Genomic DNA, 21,207 nt, shown 5'->3' with positions numbered 1-21,207 from the left:
ACACCTAGCTATAATAAAAACAAACAAATAAACAAAAAAAAATATATTAATGCAGATAGAGATAATAAAACAATAATGTAAATATAATGTAACTATATACAAACACTAAAAATACACTCACATCTAGGTATATAAACACTTACAAATGTTCATGAAAGCTCATCAATGTTTATAATTAAATTTCAGGTACCACAACGGTCCAGGTGCCAGGTAAAATTATCACCACCAAGGGGAAGCGCCAGGTCGGTGCAGTGACCTCTGGGGAAAGGGGGACATTAGTAACCAAAATGTCCCAACCATCACATAAATAAATAATACAGGCAACAGAAACAGGTAACAAATGTCCCAACCATCACAAAGACAGCTTTTGGTCAGGCTGTCTTCTCCGTAAGAGCAGTTCAGCAATGGAACACAGTGCCGGCAACCATTAGAGAGTCTTTGTTATTCTTTTCATTCAAAAAGAATGCAAAAAAATGGCTTGTAGAGAGCCAAACTTGTAGGCACTAATGCTTTCTGTGTGCATTTAAATGTTATATAAGTATTTTACATGAATTGTATTTATTAACCACAATGTGTTGTATGTAATTTTATTGTGTGATTTTATACCTGTCATTATCTTTAAAGGCTGCCTGTTTTACATCTGGCTGGGGGACTACCGATGAAAATTAGCACTTTTGAGCTAACTCAGGCACATTTACATTGTTTTAATGTTGATTAATGTTCACTGTCCCTTTTCAAATTAAGAAATAAATCAAAAAAAATTAACCTGCTAAGAGGCCCTAAGGGCATAAATGAGCTGTGGACCCCTATTGACCCCCTATTCCTCCCACACTGGGCATTGGGTATGTGCCCTTTTCTTTTGTGGTTATTTTATTTACCAAAAATTTATTTAAGACAGACAGACAAAGTTAGCAACTGTGAACATGATGGAGCATTTAGCAGCTCTTTAGCTGCTAAATGCTCCATCATGTTCACCAAAACAGAGCTAGACAGAGAGTGAATATTGCTTTTACATTCATCAGGTGGTTAGAGACATGTCTCTGAATGAATGCTAATATTGCTTAATGCTTGCTACCTGAGGCCTGTACTACGAATCAAGATCAACAAGCTCTGGATTTCTTTCAGTTACCCGGCTTCACTAACCCTAGCAACCGCGGTCCCGCATAACCTGTGTCACGGCGGTGGTTATCAACTAGTTCAGTCAACCCAGGGTTTCCCAATCCAGCGGCGCACGCGTTCACATAAAAGAGGCGGTGTTTGCACACCACGACCAATCGCAAACATCTACCAGAGCTGCATAATTTACATAAGAAGAGGAAATTATAATTCTACATAAATATGAAGAACACAGACACGGTTTTACAGGCAAAATGCAGGAAGGAAAGCTGGCAAAAACGCCGACGCTGTTATGCGTAAATCACAACGCTTATCCTATCAATATCACTTCCAGTGGTGTAGTCTACGTGATAGTAAGCTCCAGGATTTCTATATACCCACTTAAAAATGCCCAATGACACGTGACATACTTTCTATTATATTTTGATAAATTTTGAATTGTCATCTGTGCTTTTTTTCTAAGGTATTTGTTTTACTGTAAATTGGTGCATAAAAGTGTATCGGAATGCAGGAAATGAAGTCGTTGATGCTTAAAGGTCCTATGACATGGTGGTCTTTTTTGGTCTTTTATATAGGCCTCAGTGGTCCCCTGATACAGTATATGTAGTGTCTTTCCCCAAATTCAGCCTTGATGCAGAATTACAGCCACTAGTTTCATTCCCTCAATGAGCTTTCTTCAGGACGTGCCATTTCTGTGTCTGTACCTTTAAATGCTAATGAGGAGGAGATTGGCAGGGCAAGGTGAAGGCCACGGCACCATGCGCTAATGTTTACAGTGGATGTATCGCAATGGCTTGTAGACTCGCAGTCGTTGAAGCTTTCCAGTTTGACCCAGAATCTGGTCCGGAGGAAGAAGCACCTGAAGAAGTTGCAACTCTGCGGCTACAACAACAGGTCTCCGAATGGTTAGTTTAAAATATTGTGTCTGGATACAGTACTTTAGTTGGTTTGTTTATGTATGCTGTTACAGTTATTATCATGTAGCTAACGCTAGCCTACATTGTTGGTTTTTCATGTTGCTGTAATTTGCTAGCGTTCTAAAGCTGTATTAGCATCTATATCAGTCATATCAGTAATCTTTGTATTTTAGAGAAGACTGTACTTTACATTGAAGACAAGTTGAAACTTGCAACTAGGCCTACTCACGGCTGGAAAGGCACCATATACTGATGGAAGTCTAATTCCCGCACCGGGTCCAATTCCTGGACCCGTGTCGGTAAGTCTCGCTGCTGGATATTCTTTCATTTTATGGGGCGCATCTGCTAAGCTACATCAACGTTGTGGGCTCCCTGTCGGAGCCCCCGCGTGTAAGTGCCCTTGCCCTCCCTGCTAGTGGCTGCTATTCTCGTTAGCCTACCTGGTGGCTAATTTAGGACAGTGCTTTTTTAGCCCTTGTACTGGCCTTCTGTTTATTTCTGCTCCCCAGCAACCCTTCAACCACAGACAATGGCTTCACCCACCTCTCCATCGGACTGTCCCAGCTGCGCCCGCCATGCTGACACGATTGCAGAGTTGGAAGGAAGAATCATCACCTTGTACCAGATCCAGGAGGCTGAAAAATTCATGGACACCATCACTTTCGCCCCAGTCTCTTCAACTTCAACATCTTCCAGGGGGTCTGATGCTGCTGCTCCATCTCCTACCGCGGTTTCTGAACCTCCTCCTGCAATCATCCTGGAGGATTCCTGGATGCGGCTTGGGGCTAAGCCAAAAGCCCTGGTCAGCTCAACTCCTTCTCAGATGCCTTGGTCCCGCGTTGGCACTAGTGGGAGTAGAGTAAGGGCTCCCCCCCATTCTCCTCCCCATTTCAACATTCAGTTGGAAAATAAGTTCGATATTTTTAATCAGAATGAATTCCCTTCCTTGGTTAGGGATTCGTCATCCCTGCCGTCCTTAACGTCCCGCGGGCCACGTAGCTCCGAGTCTCTTGTCCCTCCTCTGGTTATACCGGAGCGCTCCTCCCGTCCCAGGACCCGCCGCTCTACATTTCATTTTACACCGGCACCGAGCGGGGCTTCTGTCCCTCTCACTGTTCATCGCCCTCCTGCAAAAATATCACCACCTATTAAGCGTCCCTCGTCGATTGTTCCCCTGCCATCAACGCTCATTATTGGGGACTCAATCATAAGGAATGTAAAAAGTAAATCCTCGGCAACATTTTGCTTCCCAGGCGCTAGAGTTTCTGATATTAGGGAAAAAATCCCCCTCATCCTGACCGATCATCCTCTCGCTCGTGACATAATTCTTCACGTTGGTTGTAATGACATCTCCAGTCAGCCATCTGAAAAAATGAAGCGTGATTTCTGCGAGCTCATAGATGCTCTGGCCTACGATGGTAAACAGTTCTTTATCTCCGGTCCTCTGCCTCCGCTCCACGGCATGGAACGTTTTAGCCGCTCTCTTAGCATCAACACCTGGCTTCAAGCAGCCTGTAGAGCTCGAAACTTAGCTTTCATTGACAATTTTAACCTATTCTGGAAACGCCCAGCTTTCTTTCGTGGTGATGGCATACACCCAAATGGCCTGGGTGCACGTATTTTATCAGACAATCTGTTCTACATTGTTAGGAATTCATATCCAGTCTGATTGTATACCGGGTGTGCTCACACTAACCCGGTCACTTCCGGTCTCTACCTGTCCACACCTTCCCCTACAAGTCTCTCTACCTCCCCCTTGCGGTTGAAATTAGTTACTTCCCCCACTTTTTCTCAAGGCCTTGGAAACAGTGTTAACCCCCCGTATTGCCAGTCACTGACAACAACACAGCCTCCTCTCTATTCTCCTATCCAGACTATTTTAACTGTGAGGTCCTCACTCCCTGGGAGGCGTACCAGCAGATCAGTGTCCAGGTATCCGTGCCCACTGGCCCGGGCTTCTGCTGTGCCTTGCAGCGTGTTAGTGCCTCTCAGGATAAATAGCTTCCATAAATAGCTGATAAATGCTCGTTCCATCACCAACAAGTCTTTTATCCTGAATGATTTATTTACTGAAAGATGCCTTGATTTTTTATTCCTAACCGAGACTTGGCAGAAAAGTATGGAATTCGGAACTCTAATTGAACTTTGTCCACCAGATTGTCGTTTTATCAGCACTCCAAGGACCTCGGGCCGGGGTGGAGGGCTCGCGGTGGTGTACAAAAGACACTTTCAAAGTCGGACAGTAACCTTTGGGGTGTTTTCCACATTCGAACTACAGTTGACCAAAGTCGGTAGTACAAATCCTTTTTATTGTGTTTTAATCTACCAGCCCCCTGGTTCAAACAGTTCTTTTATTTCTGAATTCAGTGATCTTTTGTCCTCTACTATTGGTTTGGAAAAAGTGGTTATGATTGGTGATTTTAATATTCATGTTGATGACAGTTCCTGCACCTTTGCCGCAGATTTTCTTAATGTCACTAAATCTTTTAATTTTATCCAACATGTGTCTGGTCCCACACATGTTGGGGGTCATACTTTGGACCTTGTTTTTACACTTGGTCTTAATCTTGACTCTATCTGCACGGAGGAGCTGCATGTCACTGACCATGACTGCATTTTATTTAGCCTGTCTTTTAATTTGGATTCACAGCCCAGTAAACGCCTAAGCAGTTATCGCATATTAAACCACCTATCAGCGGAAAGGTTTTCTGCTGCATTTGACCAAAGTGCAGTGTTGTCTTATTAGGGATGAGCGAGTACAGCATTATCTGTATCTGTATCTGTTAACCATATGAATTATCTGTATCTGTACCCGGACTGGGCGGGGCCTAACCCGGAAGACATTGACATTCTGTTGAAAATATCACAGATTCATGCCCCCCAGGTATTGATCCTAATGGCACTTTACAAGTGAATGAATCTGAAAATGTTTTCTGCAGGGTAACATGTAGTACTAGTACTATTCCAGTTATAATCAACAATAGACCATACAAAGTGTTGAATCCCCTAAGTAATAAGAAGTTGACTGCAAACATAGTCAATTTAGCATCCAGTTCACGTCAGCCACAACCTGCCCCAAAAAACGAGACAGTGTCTGTAACTCGACTCAGATCAGTTAAATCACAGGTAACCAAAAGAGGGGCAATACTTAACAACCTAATTGGAATTACAACTACCACTGCAATGATAGAACAGGATAGGAAAATAAGATGCGGTCTACTAAATATCAGATCTCTGTCTTCTAAAGCAATACTAGTAAACAAATTGATATCCGATAATCAAATTGATCTATTCTGTCTAACTGAAACATGGCTGGGCCATGAAGAGTATGTCAGTCTAAATGAAGCCACTCCTCCCACTCATATTAATACTCAAATTCCTAGAGGCTCAGGCCGAGGAGGGGGAGTTGCAGCCATATTTGACTCTAACCTGTTAATTAATCCTAAACCTAAACTAAATTATAACTCTTTTGAAAATCTCGTTCTTAATCTTCAGCATCCAACATGGAAAACAGTACAGCCTATTATATTTGTTGTTGTCTACCGAGCACCAGGTCCATATTCTGAATTTTTATCGGAATTCTCAGAGTTTTTATCATGTGTAGTCCTAAAATCAGACAAAGTACTTATTGTAGGTGATTTTAATATCCATGTGGACGTTGACAGCAGTAGCCTTAGTACTGCTTTCAATTCACTGCTAGATTCTATTGGTTTCAGTCAGAGTGTGCATGAGGCCACGCACTGTTTTAACCACACCCTTGACCTTGTGCTGGCATATGGCATCAAAATTGAAGACGTAATAGTATTCCCGCAAAATCCTTTATTATCAGACCACTTCTTAATAACTTTCGAATTCTTACTACCCGATTATACGAAATTAGATAAAAGCTTCTACGCTAGAAGCCTATCTGACAGTGCTATAGCTAAATTTAAGGAATATATTCCAACAGCACTAAACTCATTACCATGCTTTAATATAACAGACGATCTTTATGTAAACTTTAGTCCCTCTCAAATTGATAATTTCGTAGACGGTGCTACGGCCTGCCTACGGACTACTTTAGACTCTGTTGCTCCCCTTAAAAAGAAGACGATGAAGCAAAGGAAACTAGCACCTTGGTATAACTCCCAAACTCGTAAATTAAAGCAAATCTCGCGCAAACTTGAAAGTAAATGGCGTTCCACCAAACTGGAAGAATCTCGTTTAGAGTGGCAAGACAGTCTGAAAACCTATAGGAAGACCCTAAGAAAGGCCAGATCAGACTACTATTCATCACTAATAGAAGAAAATAAGAACAACCCAAAGTTTCTTTTCAGCACTGTAGCCAGGCTGACAGATAGCCACAGCTCTATTGAGCCATCTATTCCTATGTAGTGATGACTTCATGAGTTTCTTTAAGGCGAGACACTACAGGTGAATAGGCTAAAATTTTAAAATAATAGATATCTCCATGAAACTTCCTCAGTTGATTACTTACACAAGTATATAAAAAAATGTATTACAAGTTTTTGAAAATAATGTTTTTTCTCATTAAATATGCGCGATTTTGCATATATTTTCGGTAGATAGATCTGAACATATGATAAAGCCAGGTGCAAAATTCTTTTTTCATTTTGTTTACACACAAGATGAAAACAAAATTACAGAGGGATTTCAGGATATCTGCTTTCATTACCTAGGAAATCAAAATATACTGTCCATAGCCCTAACCCTAACCCATAGCGATTTTCGCCATGTTTTTTTGCTTAAAATGTCACATAAATCAGGGCAGGAATGATTTATTAACAAATCCCTCTGTAAATATCTTCAGAATACTACTAAGTGTATAACTGGAAAGTTTGGTGTACATAGGTGCTACATAGGCTGAGATGTTTATACGGTTGTATGGACACAGAACAAGACCAACAGTAGCTGTCACAGCTTTTTTAAAGTCTAACTGTCCATTCCAGCACCATATGTATTTTAGCTGTGCTTAGACTCTTGTGCCTATGTTTTACACTGGCAGTTGTGACGGTCTCAGCATTCGAGATCCTGAGCATATCAGTTTCTCTCATTGAATTGACCATCACAACTATGCTCTGAAGCCACAACTTCTCCATAACAGAAAGCATGGCAGAGGCACCTTCATTGAAGGTGGAGATGGCCATACTTGCTGCTGCTCCAGCTTACTTTTCCCACAAAACAGTCCCCTCAGTCAGCTGATGGTGAAGCTAACTAACCAGAAACAGTCCCCTGGGTCAGCTGATGGTGAAGCTAACTAACCAGAAACAGTCCCCTCAGTCAGCTGATGGTGAAGCTAACTAACCAGAACCAGTCCTCTCAGTCAGCTGATGGTGAAGATAACTAACCAGAAACAGTCCCCTCAGTCAGCTGATGGTGAAGATAACTAACCAGAACCAGTCCTCTCAGTCAGCTGATGGTGAAGCTAACTAACCAGAAACAGTCCCCTCAGTCAGCTGATGGTGAAGATAACTAACCAGAACCAGTCCCCTCAGTCAGCTGATGGTGAAGCTAACTAACCAGAAACAGTCCCCTCAGTCAGCTGATGGTGAAGATAACTAACCAGAAACAGTCCCCTCAGTCAGCTGATGGTGAAGATAACTAACCAGAAACAGTCCTCTCAGTCAGCTGATGGTGAAGATAACTAACCAGAAACAGTCCTCTCAGTCAGCTGATGGTGAAGATAACTAACCAGGCTCCCATCAGCACTGGTTCATAACACAACAGAACAAAACTAATTATGACTCACAGGCTCAGTGACCACCAGCTGGGTCAGACAGAGATGCACTTCCTCCTCCACTGGGAAAAACTATCTTCACTAAGAGAATTACACTTTGAAAAAATAGCCAAAAAAAGTTAACACCAGAAGAGAAGCTGGTAGTTCTCCTAGGAGAGGTGACAGCAGCTCCACTGACAGCTACATATGGATCTGCCTGCCACAGCCTGAGGGACTCACACCACTTAGGATCCCAAAATAACAGATTTGTTTAGTAGCCTATTATATAGTAATTATATTATACAAAACTGTATGTGAGAGAGAGAGAGAGAGAGAGAGAGAGAGAGTCTGATTACCTCCGCTGTCTGAACACTCCTGTTTTCTGAACGACAGTTTAAACATCGACGTACTATGTGATGTCATTTCATCATCTGCTGTCTTAGTTTGTGATCCCCTGTGTCTTCTTGCTAATGACAACTGTTTTCGTCTTCTCTGAGGTGATTTTCGGCCGTTTTCGACGCACTTCTTTCAACATTTTGAGCTACCGCGGAAATGTCAGAGCGCGTCACGTGACCATTCTGAACGAATCACGTCAGAAATTGGCATCAGCCAATGAGATTGCGCAGTTTGAGTTAAATCCCCCCTTTTACTTTCACGATTGGTTGCTGATAAAAAGGAAATGACCATATTTGGATCCGACAGCATTGTACAGGAGAAAGAGAGCTTTCTAACGGTATATGTGACGACAGGGTGCAGACAGCGATCGCAAAGCAGCGTGACGATTTAGAACGCTAACTTTTGTTGAATTTAGGTGAAATCTACCGACGCAAACAGACAAAGTGTAGTAAAATAAAGACCTAAATGTGTATTTCGGACTTTATTTCACCACAAGTCTGAAAGAAGACATGTTATTGAAGCCAAATAGCCCAAAATCTCAAAATTGACCAGTGAAAAAAAACGATGTTTTTGCCTGCCGTATCTCGCCTTAACGATAAAATTGTAACAATTAGAGATACTATTCATCACCTCTTGCCCCCAACCTCTAATGGGTCACCTTTAACTGACAGACTGCTAGAAAGAACGATAAGACCTGACATATACTTAGATTGCTTTTATCCTATAAACCCTCAACAATTAATGCTAAAGGTCTCTTCAGCAAACCCATCTACCTGTCTCTTGGACCCCATCCCTACGAGGCTACTTAAAGAAGCGTTACCCGTGGTTAACACTTCATTGCTAGATATGATAAATATGTCTTTATTGACAGGTTATGTACCGCAGTCATTTAAAGTAGCTGTGATAAAACCTCTACTGAAAAAACCTACCCTCGTTCCTGAGGTCTTAGCCAACTATAGACCTATATCTAACCTTCCCTTTCTCTCCAAGATCCTTGAGAAAGTAGTCGCTAATCAGTTATGTGATTTTCTACATAGCAATAGCTTATTTGAGGACTTTCAGTCAGGATTTAGAAAGCATCATAGCACAGAGACGGCACTGGTGAAAATTACTAACGACCTTCTAACTGCATCAGACAAAGGACTTGTCTCCATACTTGTCTTATTAGATCTTAGTGCTGCATTCGATACTCTTGACCATACCATCCTCTTACAGAGACTGGAACATTTAGTTGGCATTAAAGGAATCGCACTAAACTGGTTTAAGTCCTATTTCTCTGATCGATCGCAATTTGTTAATGTTAACAATAAACCCTCCAATTATGCTAAAATTAACCATGGCGTTCCTCAAGGCTCAGTGCTTGGACCAATTCTATTCTCCTTATATATGCTTCCTCTAGGCAATATTATTAGGAAACACTCAATTAACTTTCACTGTTATGCGGATGACACCCAATTATATCTGTCAATCAAGCCAGACGAAACCAGCCAGCTAGCTAAACTTCAAGCATGCATTAAAGATATAAAATCATGGATGGCCTACAATTTCCTGATGTTAAACTCAAACAAAACTGAAGTTATTGTGCTGGGCCCGAAACACCTACGAACCTCATTAGCCGAAGATATAATTACTCTGGATGGCATTGCCCTGGCATCCAGCACTACTGTCAGAAATCTAGGAGTCGTTTTTGATCAGGATCTATCCTTTAACGCCCATCTAAAACAAACCTCTAGAACAGCCTTTTTTCACCTTCGTAACATTGCTAAAATTAGGAACATCCTGTCTCAAAACGATGCAGAAAAACTAGTCCATGCATTCGTTACTTCCAGGCTGGACTACTGTAATTCCTTATTATCAGGATGCTCAAATAAAACTCTTAGGACTCTCCAGCTGATCCAGAATGCTGCAGCGCGTGTTCTGACAAGAACTAAGAAAAGAGATCATATTTCTCCTGTATTAGCTTCTCTCCATTGGCTTCCTGTAAAATCCAGGATTGAATTTAAAATCCTTCTTCTGACCTATAAAGCTCTAAATGGTCAAGCTCCTTCATATCTTGAGGACCTCTTAGTACCTTATTGTCCCACTAGAGCACTACGCTCCCAGAATGCAGAGTTACTTGTGGTTCCTAGAGTCTCTAAAAGTAGAATGGGAGGCAGAGCCTTCAGCTATCAGGCTCCTCTCCTGTGGAACCAGCTCCCAGTCTGGGTTCGGGGGGCAGACACCGTCGCTACATTTAAGACTAAACTGAAAACTCTCCTCTTTGATAAAGCTTATAGTTAGGGAGTGAGGAGTTGCAGTGAACGCCTAGACCGGCGGGGCAGGGTGTATAGCTGCAGACACAGCACCCCTGCTTTTCTCTGCTTCTCTTTACAGTCATCAGATTTATCTATCGTATAATCAATAATATAGTGCCTCTCCTAGTTATGCTATTCTAATTCTAGACTGCCGATGAAGTTCCTTCTTATGACACGCTCTTTTCTTTTGTTTCCTTTTATGCACATCCTGTCTCAGAAGTGCTTGTTACTCACCTAGCTCTGGGGAGTTTACTCCCCGGAGTCCTTATGTTTCTTCTTCACCCAGAACATCGCCTCGGATTAGGGTGACACCAAGATCTGGGTCTTGGGTGCAGCTGTGGCTATGGACCTGCTACACCCTGCTACGCTCTACGATTCCCTGCAATGCCCGGCTACGTCCTGCTGCGTCCACAGCGTCCACCCATGCTCTGCTGTGCCACGCTACATCCTGTACCGTCATAACCCCAACCGTCAGACACCGCCCACCAAGAGTCTGGGTCTGCCGAGGTTTCTTCCTAAAAGGGAGTTTTTCCTCGCCACTGTCGCAATAGCCACTGCTAATGCTTGCTCTTGGGGGAACTATTGGAATTGTTGGGGCTTTATAGAGTGTGGTCTAGACCTACTCTATCTGTAAAGTGTCTCGAGATAACTCTTGTTATGATTTGATACTATAAATAAAATTGAATTGAATTGAATTGAATTGGAAGTGGGCGGGATTTAACCCGGAAGTGGGTCGGGTTGTCTTGAAATGGGCGGGGCTTTAACCGGTATGTTATTTTAAGCATGCAATTGATATGGGTTGATCAGAAATTGTTATATTTATTGCTGATTAGAAAACTATTTCCATGACTGCATCAGCATTGAGCTTCAGATCAATGGTTTTGATCACGATAACAAACAAACTATATACAGAACAAGTTTTGCAACAATGAATACAACACATGCGGTTGCAATTATGAAGTAAAATGTAATGAACAAGAGTTTTCATACTCAACATAACTTTCTTTTTTTAACTTTTAATTTTTTATGATCAGTGTGATTTATTTTTTTTTGGTTCTTTTTTATTTTTTTTATTTCCACACCAGGTATGTGTGTGTGTGTGTGTGTGAGTAAGAGAGAGACAGAGAGAGAGAGAAAGACAGAGAGAGGGGGGCGGGGGGGACTGTGTTCTATGGATCAAATAGTCCGACGCTGTTTTTCAGATCTGTTTAGAGCCAGCTGACGGTTTAAAAAAGAAAAAAAATCTCCGACAGGCAGAGACGCAACGTGAGTCGCATTCTACAAAGCACCACGTCTGAACAAACCCCACGTTTACCAGAACTCTACTGGTTAATAAGTAAGTACTACAAACCAAAGTAAAAAACAAACCTGAAGCTGAAGAAACCCTCAACGTTAACGGAAAAGACCCGCGAACCTGAGAGAGAGAGAGAGAGAGAGTTGTTCTGTGTGAGTGAGCAGAGCGGGACACACACAGCAACACAATACATCTGTATGTGTGTGTAGGGGGGGGACGCTGTGACGACTAGCCTATCACAGAACGCAGACACAGTCAACTACCCAATGAGGATTTTTATTCAATCCGAGCACAGATATTGACTCGTATTACTCGTATAATACTCGTACTCGGCAAAAGTGCTTTATCTGTACCGGATACTCGTTTCAGCCGAGTATCCGGCTCAACTCTATGTCTTATAATACTGACATTAATGGTCTTGTTCACTCATTCAACACGTATTGCTCATCACTTTTGGATAATGTGGCTCCAAGTAAAGAGTGACTTGTCCCTGCTGTTAATTCATCCCCATGGTTAAATGACTCCACTCGCTCTTTTCGACGTTTATGTCGGAGGGCTGAACGACAGTGGAAAACCACCAAGCTTCAGGTGCATCGGATCCATCACAAAGAACTATTATTTGAATGCAATAACATGGTTAAGGAGGCAAGGACATCATACTTTACTAACCTTATTGCTTCTAGCAAGCGTAATCCCAAAATCCTTTTTGACACCGTTAACAATCTTGTAAATCCCTCTCCTCCTGAAGTGCCAGTCTTTTCGAATAATGACTGCAGTGACTTTATATTGTTCTTTGAAAATAAGATCAGAGATGTCAAGAATAGCATCATCTCCACTGCTACGGTATGTTCTTTTCAGTTCACTCGGCCATTAACTTTGAACTGTTTTGCTCCAATTTCTCTGCTAGAACTCACTGACTTGGTGAACAGTATGAAGCCTTCCTCGAGCCCGGTAAATGTTATACCTACTTCCCTTCTTAAAAATGTCCTGGGGTCTGTAGGTACTTGTTTACTTTCTATAATCAACTGCTCTCTGCAAACCGGCTGTGTCCCATTGTATTTTAAACATGCAGTGGTTCAGCCACTTTTAAAGAAAACAAATCTGGATCCCTCAATTCCCGCAAACTATAGACCAATCTCCAAGATGCCTTTTATTTCGAAAATTTTAGAAAAAGTTGTAGCTAAACAGCTCTCTGCTGTTTTAGCCACTCACAACGTACTAGACACATTTCAATCGGGCTTCCGTCAGAAACACTCTACAGAAACCGCTCTTCTAATGATGTCTTCTGATGCGGGTAAATGTTCTGACTGGTACTGTTGGACCTAAGCGCAGCATTCGATACTGTGGATCACACCATTTTGCTTGACAGACTTAAGCACTGGGTTGGGATCTCTGTTAGTGCCCTGGACTGGTTCACCTTCTATCTTTCAGATAGAACCTATTCAGTGTCACTGGGCCCCTATTCCTCTGAAAATGCGGCTCTTTCCTGTGGGGTGCCGCAGGGCTCTGTGTTAGGTCCAATTTTATTTACATTGTATATGCTTCCCCTAGGCCACATAATTAGGCAATTTGGAGATATACGTTATCATTTCTACGCTGATGACATCCAGCTGTAGGTCTCTTTTAAACCGGAGGAAACTAACAAAGTGTCAGCCCTGCTCAATTGCTTGTCCTCCATTAAGGATTGGTTGGCAAACAATTGCTTGCAGCTTAATGAAGAAAAGACCGAAGTCCTTATTGTTGCTCCGGATACTACAGCCTCCAAAGTTGTTAATCTTTTGGGGTCCCTTTCTTCAGTGGTACAGTCCAATCTTAGAAACCTTGGTGTCATATTTGATCAGAATATGTTTCTTGAACAACAAATCAGGTCACTGATCCGTACATGTTTCTTTCAACTGAGAAACATTGCTAAACTTAGGACCGTGGTTTCACAAAGTGAACTTGAGATGATCATTCATGGTTTTGTTTCATCACGGCTTGATTACTGCAACTCCATTTTCACTTGTCTTAGCAAGTCATCCCAGGAACGTCTGCAACTAGTGCAGAATTCTGTGGCTAAGCTGTTGACCAGGTCCACCAGAATGTCACACATCACCCCTGTGTTATCCATGTTACATTGGCTTCCAATAAAGTTTAGGATATAATTTAAGGTTCTAGTTATTACATATAAAGCATTGCATGGACAGGCGCCTGTTTACATCTCTGACCTGCTCCATCCGTACATCACTAACAGGTCTCTCAGGTCTTCTAACCAGGGACTACTGGTTGTCCCACGCACTCGTTTAAAGACTAAGGGCGATCGTTCCTTTGAAGTGGTAGCTCCGACCTCGTGGAACGCCCTTCCTGTTAACTTACGTTCTGCATTCTCGGTTGACACTTTTAGAAAACAACTGAAAACATACTTGTTTCAACTGGCTTTTGTCTAATGTTTGTAATTTTGGGTTTTATTCTTTTAATCCTCATTGGAATTGCTTTTGTTATTGCTTGATTTTCTCTGTTTTGGATTCTATTGTATTTTAATCAAATGTTTTTGTGTGAAGCACTTTGTGACTCTGTCTGTGAAAGGTGCTATATTAAATAAATTACTTACTTATTTTGGTTTATTTTTTAATTGTGTCTGGATATGGTACTTTAGTTGGTTTGTTTATGTATGCTGTTACAGCCTGCGTTGTTGGCTTTTCATGTTGCTATAATTCTAAAGCTGTATTAGCATCTATATCAGTCTTAATCAGTAATGTTTGTATTTTAGAGAATACTGCACTATGGCTCATTTTGTAATTAGGCCATGTACTGTATATTGCAGTCATGTTACACATAACCCATGATTTACCCCGGAAATGTTTCCTATATATAATAAAATATCAGCTATAGACACTAACCAGCGCCATTATTACATCTACCTTTTTGTATAGGTGCCGTTGTGGAAAATGTGCTACCATGACCACAGAAGCTGAGAATATTTGCTGCTTGGAGACACCTCAGGTAGCATTGTCACCACTAAATTGTAAACTACTTTGTCTATTCACGTGACAACTAATTGTGCTTAGAAATGACATTTACCATTTATAATTATAATTAGGTTACTAGAAGACTACGGGAGGTCGAAGAACAGCTCACATGTATGGTTGACCATCCTGGATTTGAGCCTGTCTGCTTGAATGTCTACTCTCTGCAGAATGCAGGCCAAATATACAGAGCTGACTATGGCCCTCTACAATTGAGAGGAATACACCAGTAAGTTGTGCTTTGTTACAGAAGTTAAAATAAAAAAGAAAGTCTTGTCTTGAGTCTTAACTCAACAAATTGTGTGCTTAATTTTCATCCAATAGTGTAGACAGTGTCCAGATTTATTTACATCAGAGGAAAAGAAATTATTTTTACAAAACAGGCATTGAAGATGATCCATAGTAACATAGGAATATTTACATAACAATGACACAAACCAAAATAAAAAATCTATGCAAAACTAAATAACAGGATCAATTGTTCAGTCGCTACAGGTATCTCTCCTATCGTTCCTTTGTGAGCTGGTGCTGGGGCCTCCTGGGACGCAGAATCCGGGTCGTTATTCCAGCTTGTGTGGTCCTGCGCTTGTGTGGTCCTGCGCATACGCTCAGAGTTTCCTGATGAGGAAGGCCACTACGTAGGGTTTAAACTTCCCCCTGCATAGCAGCCAGGTAGAGTCTTGAAGTACAATACAAACCTTGTTAATAACAACAGATATTTTAGGCTACAATTATCAAAATGATTGAGTCAACTAACTCTTTCACCTGCACAGCATTCCAATAAAGGGAAAGACAACATTCTTTGGTGCAAAACGAAGGATGATGGTATGGAAAGCCTCCAATGATGAAGTTTGGTAGTGGGGGCTCAGTTTTGCAACATCCTTCATCGTTCTTTTGTTGGTCAGCAACTTCTCCAACCTGTAGAAAGCTGGAGTTGCTGCAGACAATAAGACAATATATTAGAAAAAAATACAGTACAGAATATTACAACAATGATCTCTGGTAAATTTCTGAAAATGACAGTGTGTGTAGTTGTCTGTTTTTACATTTAGCCTGTTATATTGATGAAATACCTGCTTAGAGCCATTTACTCTTGTCAGTTGTCTTGCGGATCACATGCTCGCACTCGGGGTAAAGAGGATCCTCGTGTGTGTGGACATCTCGAACATGGTTCAGGATCGCGGTCCACTTTGTGATTCTCTCTGGGCTGGAGGTTGAGCCAGCTGCAGTCCAGTATATGTGGTTGTTGATGCTTTTCATCCACTTCTTGAGTTTCTCACAGTCTTTCTGCTTACTGATTGCTTCCAGTTTCTTTGAAATTCCTACAACGAAAGCAAAATATATTACACTTAGTTAAGATACTCATAAACTGAGTAATTACTCTATTGTAGCATTTCAAAATCATTTTCAAAGCATTTTTTTTTTTACATTTACTCAGTGTCAACATTTTCACAGCAAGGACAAGTCTTTTCACCAAATGAGAGCTTTATGCAAGCTTTAAAAAAAATCTAACATCAGGTCCTTCTCACCAAAAGGATATCACTAACAAGTCAAACAAAGGAAAAGGCTGGAGCAAAAATTATAGATTTTGTATGTTATAATGGAATATGGACGTCAATCAGCTCAATATTGGCATTGACAATATACCTTTTGCCATGTGCCAGACATCATAGTAATGGGTTATGTTTCTCTCCCTGAGGAACTTCTGTACTTGTGGATGACGATCAGTGACAATGCAATCAAGTTTGACGCCACGTGACTCCAGTAATGCTAGACTCCTTGTCAAGCCCTCTTTCTCCATGTGGTAGCTACCACCAACCTCGTTGCTCTGTTAATACAGAAAACAATATATTAAGAGAAAATGCATTACAGACTTCCACTTTCAAATTCCAACCAATAACCCCTTTGCAAAATAAATTTGGGCAAATTACCTGAACCAACTGAATGTCCACAACGGTGTTACTCTGGAGATCCATCGTTGTGTAACTCCCATACTTTGCAGAGTGGCCTGTTTTTGTTCAAATAGGGACATTAGTAATCACTATTTAATGCTTATTATGTCTGGCATTTTATTTAGGTCACTCCTTTTAACTTCAAACAATATCTAACCCATGTATAAACTACACTTATTCAATAAAGTATCAATACCTGGTGAGTCAGCTCTCATGTCACCACCAAGGATTACTTATTCCTCCTGACTCAGCCACTGCAGATTCACATCCTGTGTGACTTTCCAGTGGTGAATAACAGTCAGTCCTCTACTATTGGTCAGTTCAATGAAAGATCTGGCATGGCGGCGAAATGTTTCATACCGAAACAACTGTAGCTTCATTGCCTTGAAGACCTGTTGGTTTGGGAGATAAATAATACATGTAATTTGATCTAAATGGAAGTAATTCACAGTGAAAGTAACTACAGTTGCACATCATTTACCTTTTCAATTTTGATGAAAGATGCACCACTGAGGTACATGGTGGCAGAAAGGTGCAGATTTCCAGCTGGCGTGCTCCCAAGCACAGGCTGGCTATTCCAGTGTCTTGTAAATGTGCAATGGGGGCACCACTGCTTCACAGACAGGAATGTCCCCAGCCTTTGGGTCTTCACATCACATGCCCGCGTGCAGACTGGACATGCATTAAACAACTCCATGATGCAGTTCTCATACACCATGTATATTTTGCTGTTGTGGGTGGAAGTGGATGAATCTTCTCTGTATAAAAAAAACAAAGAAAGGAAATCTCATTTTGAGTTAAACAGATTGAGCTTTCATCTGGACTGTACTTTAAACCATCATCCTGTTTGCAGCTGGTTTAACAATCTTTATGCACATAAATAGTCCGAAAAGTATTGATAAAAACAACAGTCTCACTGAGACTATTCATTTATGTCAGAATGGCATACAATTTAGAAAAATTATGAAAGTTATCACGAGCATACATATCTTCACACTCAGTAACTTACGACTTTAGCGTAGAGTCTAACGATGCTGTGATGGAGTCGGCAGGATCATAACTGGAATCCTGTCCCTTTGAAGCTCCCACAAAAGAGCTGCCCTCCAATGGATTGTCCTCGAGCTCTTCATCAAGGTCTAGACGAGGTCTTTTGGGTGGTCTCTTTATAGGTGTTGATGACAGGCACAAAGGGTCTGCATTTGAGGGCCCCACACCAAAATCTCTGCAGGAGACACTTGCCTGGATACCTACGGCCAAAATTTAAAAAGGCAAGTCCAATGAAACAACACATAATGAAAGCATTGACAAATGCCAGAATACTTACTGAGTACATGAAAAGTAAATGCACTGAAGGTGGCAAGTACATACCTTCACTTCTAAAGTGGGGCCGCAGAGTCTTCAAGGCTAGCTGTGTGCCTATAGTACGTGTTTCCAGATGGTCTGTCTGGCAGGCAACATCCCTTGAGAAAGGCAGCTTAATGGAAACAGTTGATGTGCTGGCCTGTGTACAGACAACAATGTCAAATTAGCACTCAATTTATTACTTTGTATATATTTGCAGAGGTGCACACTCAATAATTTAAAAGATGGCATAGGCAGATATTGCAGATAACGGTTATCCAAATAACAAAGAAGTGAACAACACACACATTACAGTGTGTATTCACACCAGGGCTGTTGTCAAGACAAGACAACTTTGTTGAGTCCAAGACAAGAACAAGTCCAAAAAGGTTCAGGAGTCCAGGACAGAAAAAATAATCTTATGCGTGATAGTATCAAGACAATAATTTGGGGTTATTATTTGTTGATCTAAAAGCAAAAACAGTGTCACAACACCCACGATTTGTATGTATATCCATTCCCCTTGATATCATATAATCTAATGATCTAAAGAAAACAGAATGACATATGATGAGACCCACAGCAGTGTTACAACTGATACAAACACCAATCCACTACTATTACCACTGTTAGGTACTAGTACACAGCATTTGTGTAACTGAATGACAATATAGCTTCACTCCAGATGTACCGTAGAAAAGAAGTGACCAGTATTACAGAGTGTACCCCTATGGTTGGTTTAGCTGTGCCTTAAAATAATGGCCTGGATCTCCGTGAAAAGGCACAATATGTGTGTCTCCATTTCAAACATTATTGCAGGTTAAATGCTTTTAGCAGCAGAGGTTGATTGTGGGCGACAATAATGTCATGGTTAGCTCGTCGAAATTCTACTGCCGCAGTTGCTGGCTGGCTCTGCAAAGTTAGCTAATGTCCGCTAACATACGTACAGGCTAACTATAGCCAGTTATCTGTGTGCATATAACATAACAAAAACCCACCCATTTCGACCCAGGTCTTATGTTGACAACGTAGACGTAGATATAGCTAGGAAACTCCGAAAGCATTCGTAATATTTTGCTACCTAGCAGGCTTGGCTAACGCTGTTGGGCTAAAGTTCGTTAGTGTGAACAACCCCGTCCAAGCTGTGTTTCTCCAAGACCGGACTCCAGTAGCTACTGCAGCCCTGATTCACACACATACTTGATGCTATCCATCTTTACATTAGCGTCAGTAACTGGGCTGCTAGCTGCAGAGCCAGCTAATGTTACAGCCACGTTCTAAGTGTAACAACCTAGGTAACCATATGCAGTGAAGCAAAAAAATATGGCGTTAGTTGACTTACCTGTCCGAGGTTTGTAGCTGAGCCACAAAGAGTTGGTACTGCACCAGGCTTTAACCTCAGACGATCAGCAAGGCCAGCTTTGTATTGGCCCAAGTTGAGGAAACAGTCGTCGGTGAAATGTTTTTCGCACACTAAGACAACTTTGGGGATTTCTGTCATCGTATTTACAGATAAAATAAAATTAACCCACTGGCTCTGCACAGGATCAGATGATGGAACAGAAAAAACATGTTTGGGTACTTCTGAACATCCAAACACTGAGCAAACATGCTTCCCTCGTTTGCTAGTCATGATGTCTCTCGATGAAAAACAATGGCGCACGTACGGTACGGTGGCTGTCTCTCTACCCTGGAAATTCTAATGCTCTAGGCGCGCAAAGCAGAGAAAGGGGAGGTAACCTTGCGCGATATGACGACATATCGAGCAGATTCCTGAATGGCTCATCTGAGCTTACTTTTTCTCAAAGGCAGAGCAGGATACCCAGGGCTCGGTTTACACCTATCACCATTTTAAACCAATTGGGGACCATAAACAGGCTGGGGGAACTCATATTAATGTTAAAAAACCTCATGAAGTAAAATTTTCATGCCATGGGACCTTTAAAACTTCCCTGGGGGAGGATACCCAGGACCCCCACTATGATATGCCCCCCTCCTCCCCAAAGGCAGATTCTGGCCAATATACAGTACAGTACACCCACTATAATAGCCTACATTAGACTACACTGGTCACTTTCCCATCAGTCAGGCACAAGATCTGACCATATATAATTACACTTTTGCTTTCCATGAACTGTCGTTGCTTTAGCCTTTTATTTCAGTTGCAACCCCAGCAGTGGTAAGCTGTGAGAGAAAATAAAAAAAAATATCAAAACATAATTCGAACTGATGTGCGTATTGGCAACACACGGCTGAAGAAGCCGACAAATAGCCTATATGTAATTCTCTCCGCTGAAAATCTATATCTGTCATAAAGATACCCATCAGGGAATGTTAGCAGGGTTGTCGGTCTCTAAATGTTTTAACTTTTATGAGCGCACTCCTCTCTCCCCCTCTCTCTCCGCACACCGAGCTCCGCCTGATCTTCTAAGAACGGTGACGCCGTTATCAATCGAGTATTGATTGGTCAGTAGGTGGTGCTTTTACACCAGTTGATCTCTAATCTATAATTAATCTTTAATTTAAAAATGAAGTTTAGAAAATGGTTTGGGTTAAAATGAGTACATTTGTGACATTACGTCACTTCCGTGCATACATAAATGACGTGATTATGTACATGAGGTAATTACTTACATGAAGTAATTAAGTACATGAGGTAATTACGTACATGACGTAATTACATAGATGACGTGATTATGTACATGCCGTAATTACGCATGTGACGCAGAATGTCACGTAATTCCGTTGGTTAAGTAAAGTTATAATAACTTGCTGGTTACTTTGATTTACAAACAGATTTCAAATGGGACACAAGCACCAGTCTCCTGGGTAAAAGTCCTGTGTTTCTAATTAAAAAATGTATTAAAAAATAATCCAGGTGACGGTTTAAAATGTTTAGTGCAAAAAGAATTCAACCTGGGGTGTTGGAGGTAGCCCTGAGGCAGCTGTGCTCTTTGCTTTGCTTGTCAAGCCTTACCTACACAAAACCTTATAATGCCAAACTCCTGATTGTCAATGAAAATACTTTATATCATAGCTTCACTGACAAAATGTGTGAAAATAAAAGTCATAAATTACCCATTTCCATTTACAAGAAAACTAAGAGTAGAACATGTATGGCTCCATCATCATCCGTCATTTTAAAAACATTCATAAAATGACAAGCAGTGGTTTTC

The 21,207-nt window shown here is 41.3% G+C and overlaps 1 protein-coding gene across 1 annotated transcript; it reads right to left on the bottom strand.

Moving 5' to 3' along the window:
• Positions 1–16,923: 16,923 nt before the first annotated feature.
• On the bottom strand, positions 16,924–19,532 carry LOC116051172. Its single transcript, XM_031301421.1, has 5 exons — positions 19,374–19,532; positions 18,059–18,191; positions 17,700–17,937; positions 17,172–17,448; positions 16,924–17,082 (listed from the first exon to the last, which is right to left on the bottom strand). Exons 1-5 carry the CDS (start codon positions 19,530–19,532, stop codon positions 16,924–16,926), a joined length of 966 nt encoding a protein of 321 aa, XP_031157281.1.
• Positions 19,533–21,207: the final 1,675 nt, after the last annotated feature.

The sequence above is a fragment of the Sander lucioperca genome, chromosome 4, assembly GCF_008315115.2.
Source record: "Sander lucioperca isolate FBNREF2018 chromosome 4, SLUC_FBN_1.2, whole genome shotgun sequence".
Taxonomy (NCBI): domain Eukaryota; kingdom Metazoa; phylum Chordata; class Actinopteri; order Perciformes; family Percidae; genus Sander; species Sander lucioperca.
The sequence above is the reverse complement of the archived record's forward strand: the minus strand, read 5'-3'. Positions and strand labels throughout refer to the sequence as shown.

What these genes read in the sequence shown, in the direction of transcription:
- LOC116051172 (XM_031301421.1), bottom strand. Translation starts at nt 19,532, where the DNA reads ATGACAGAAATCCCCAAAGTTGTCTTAGTGTGCGAAAAACATTTCACC. An exon ending in CAGCTACAAACCTCGGACAG is followed by an intron (nt 18,192 to 19,373) that starts GTAAGTCAACTA and finishes GTCTGTACACAG; the next exon opens with GCCAGCACATCAACTGTTTC. An exon ending in GCCCCACTTTAGAAGTGAAG is followed by an intron (nt 17,938 to 18,058) that starts GTATGTACTTGC and finishes TTTTGGCCGTAG; the next exon opens with GTATCCAGGCAAGTGTCTCC.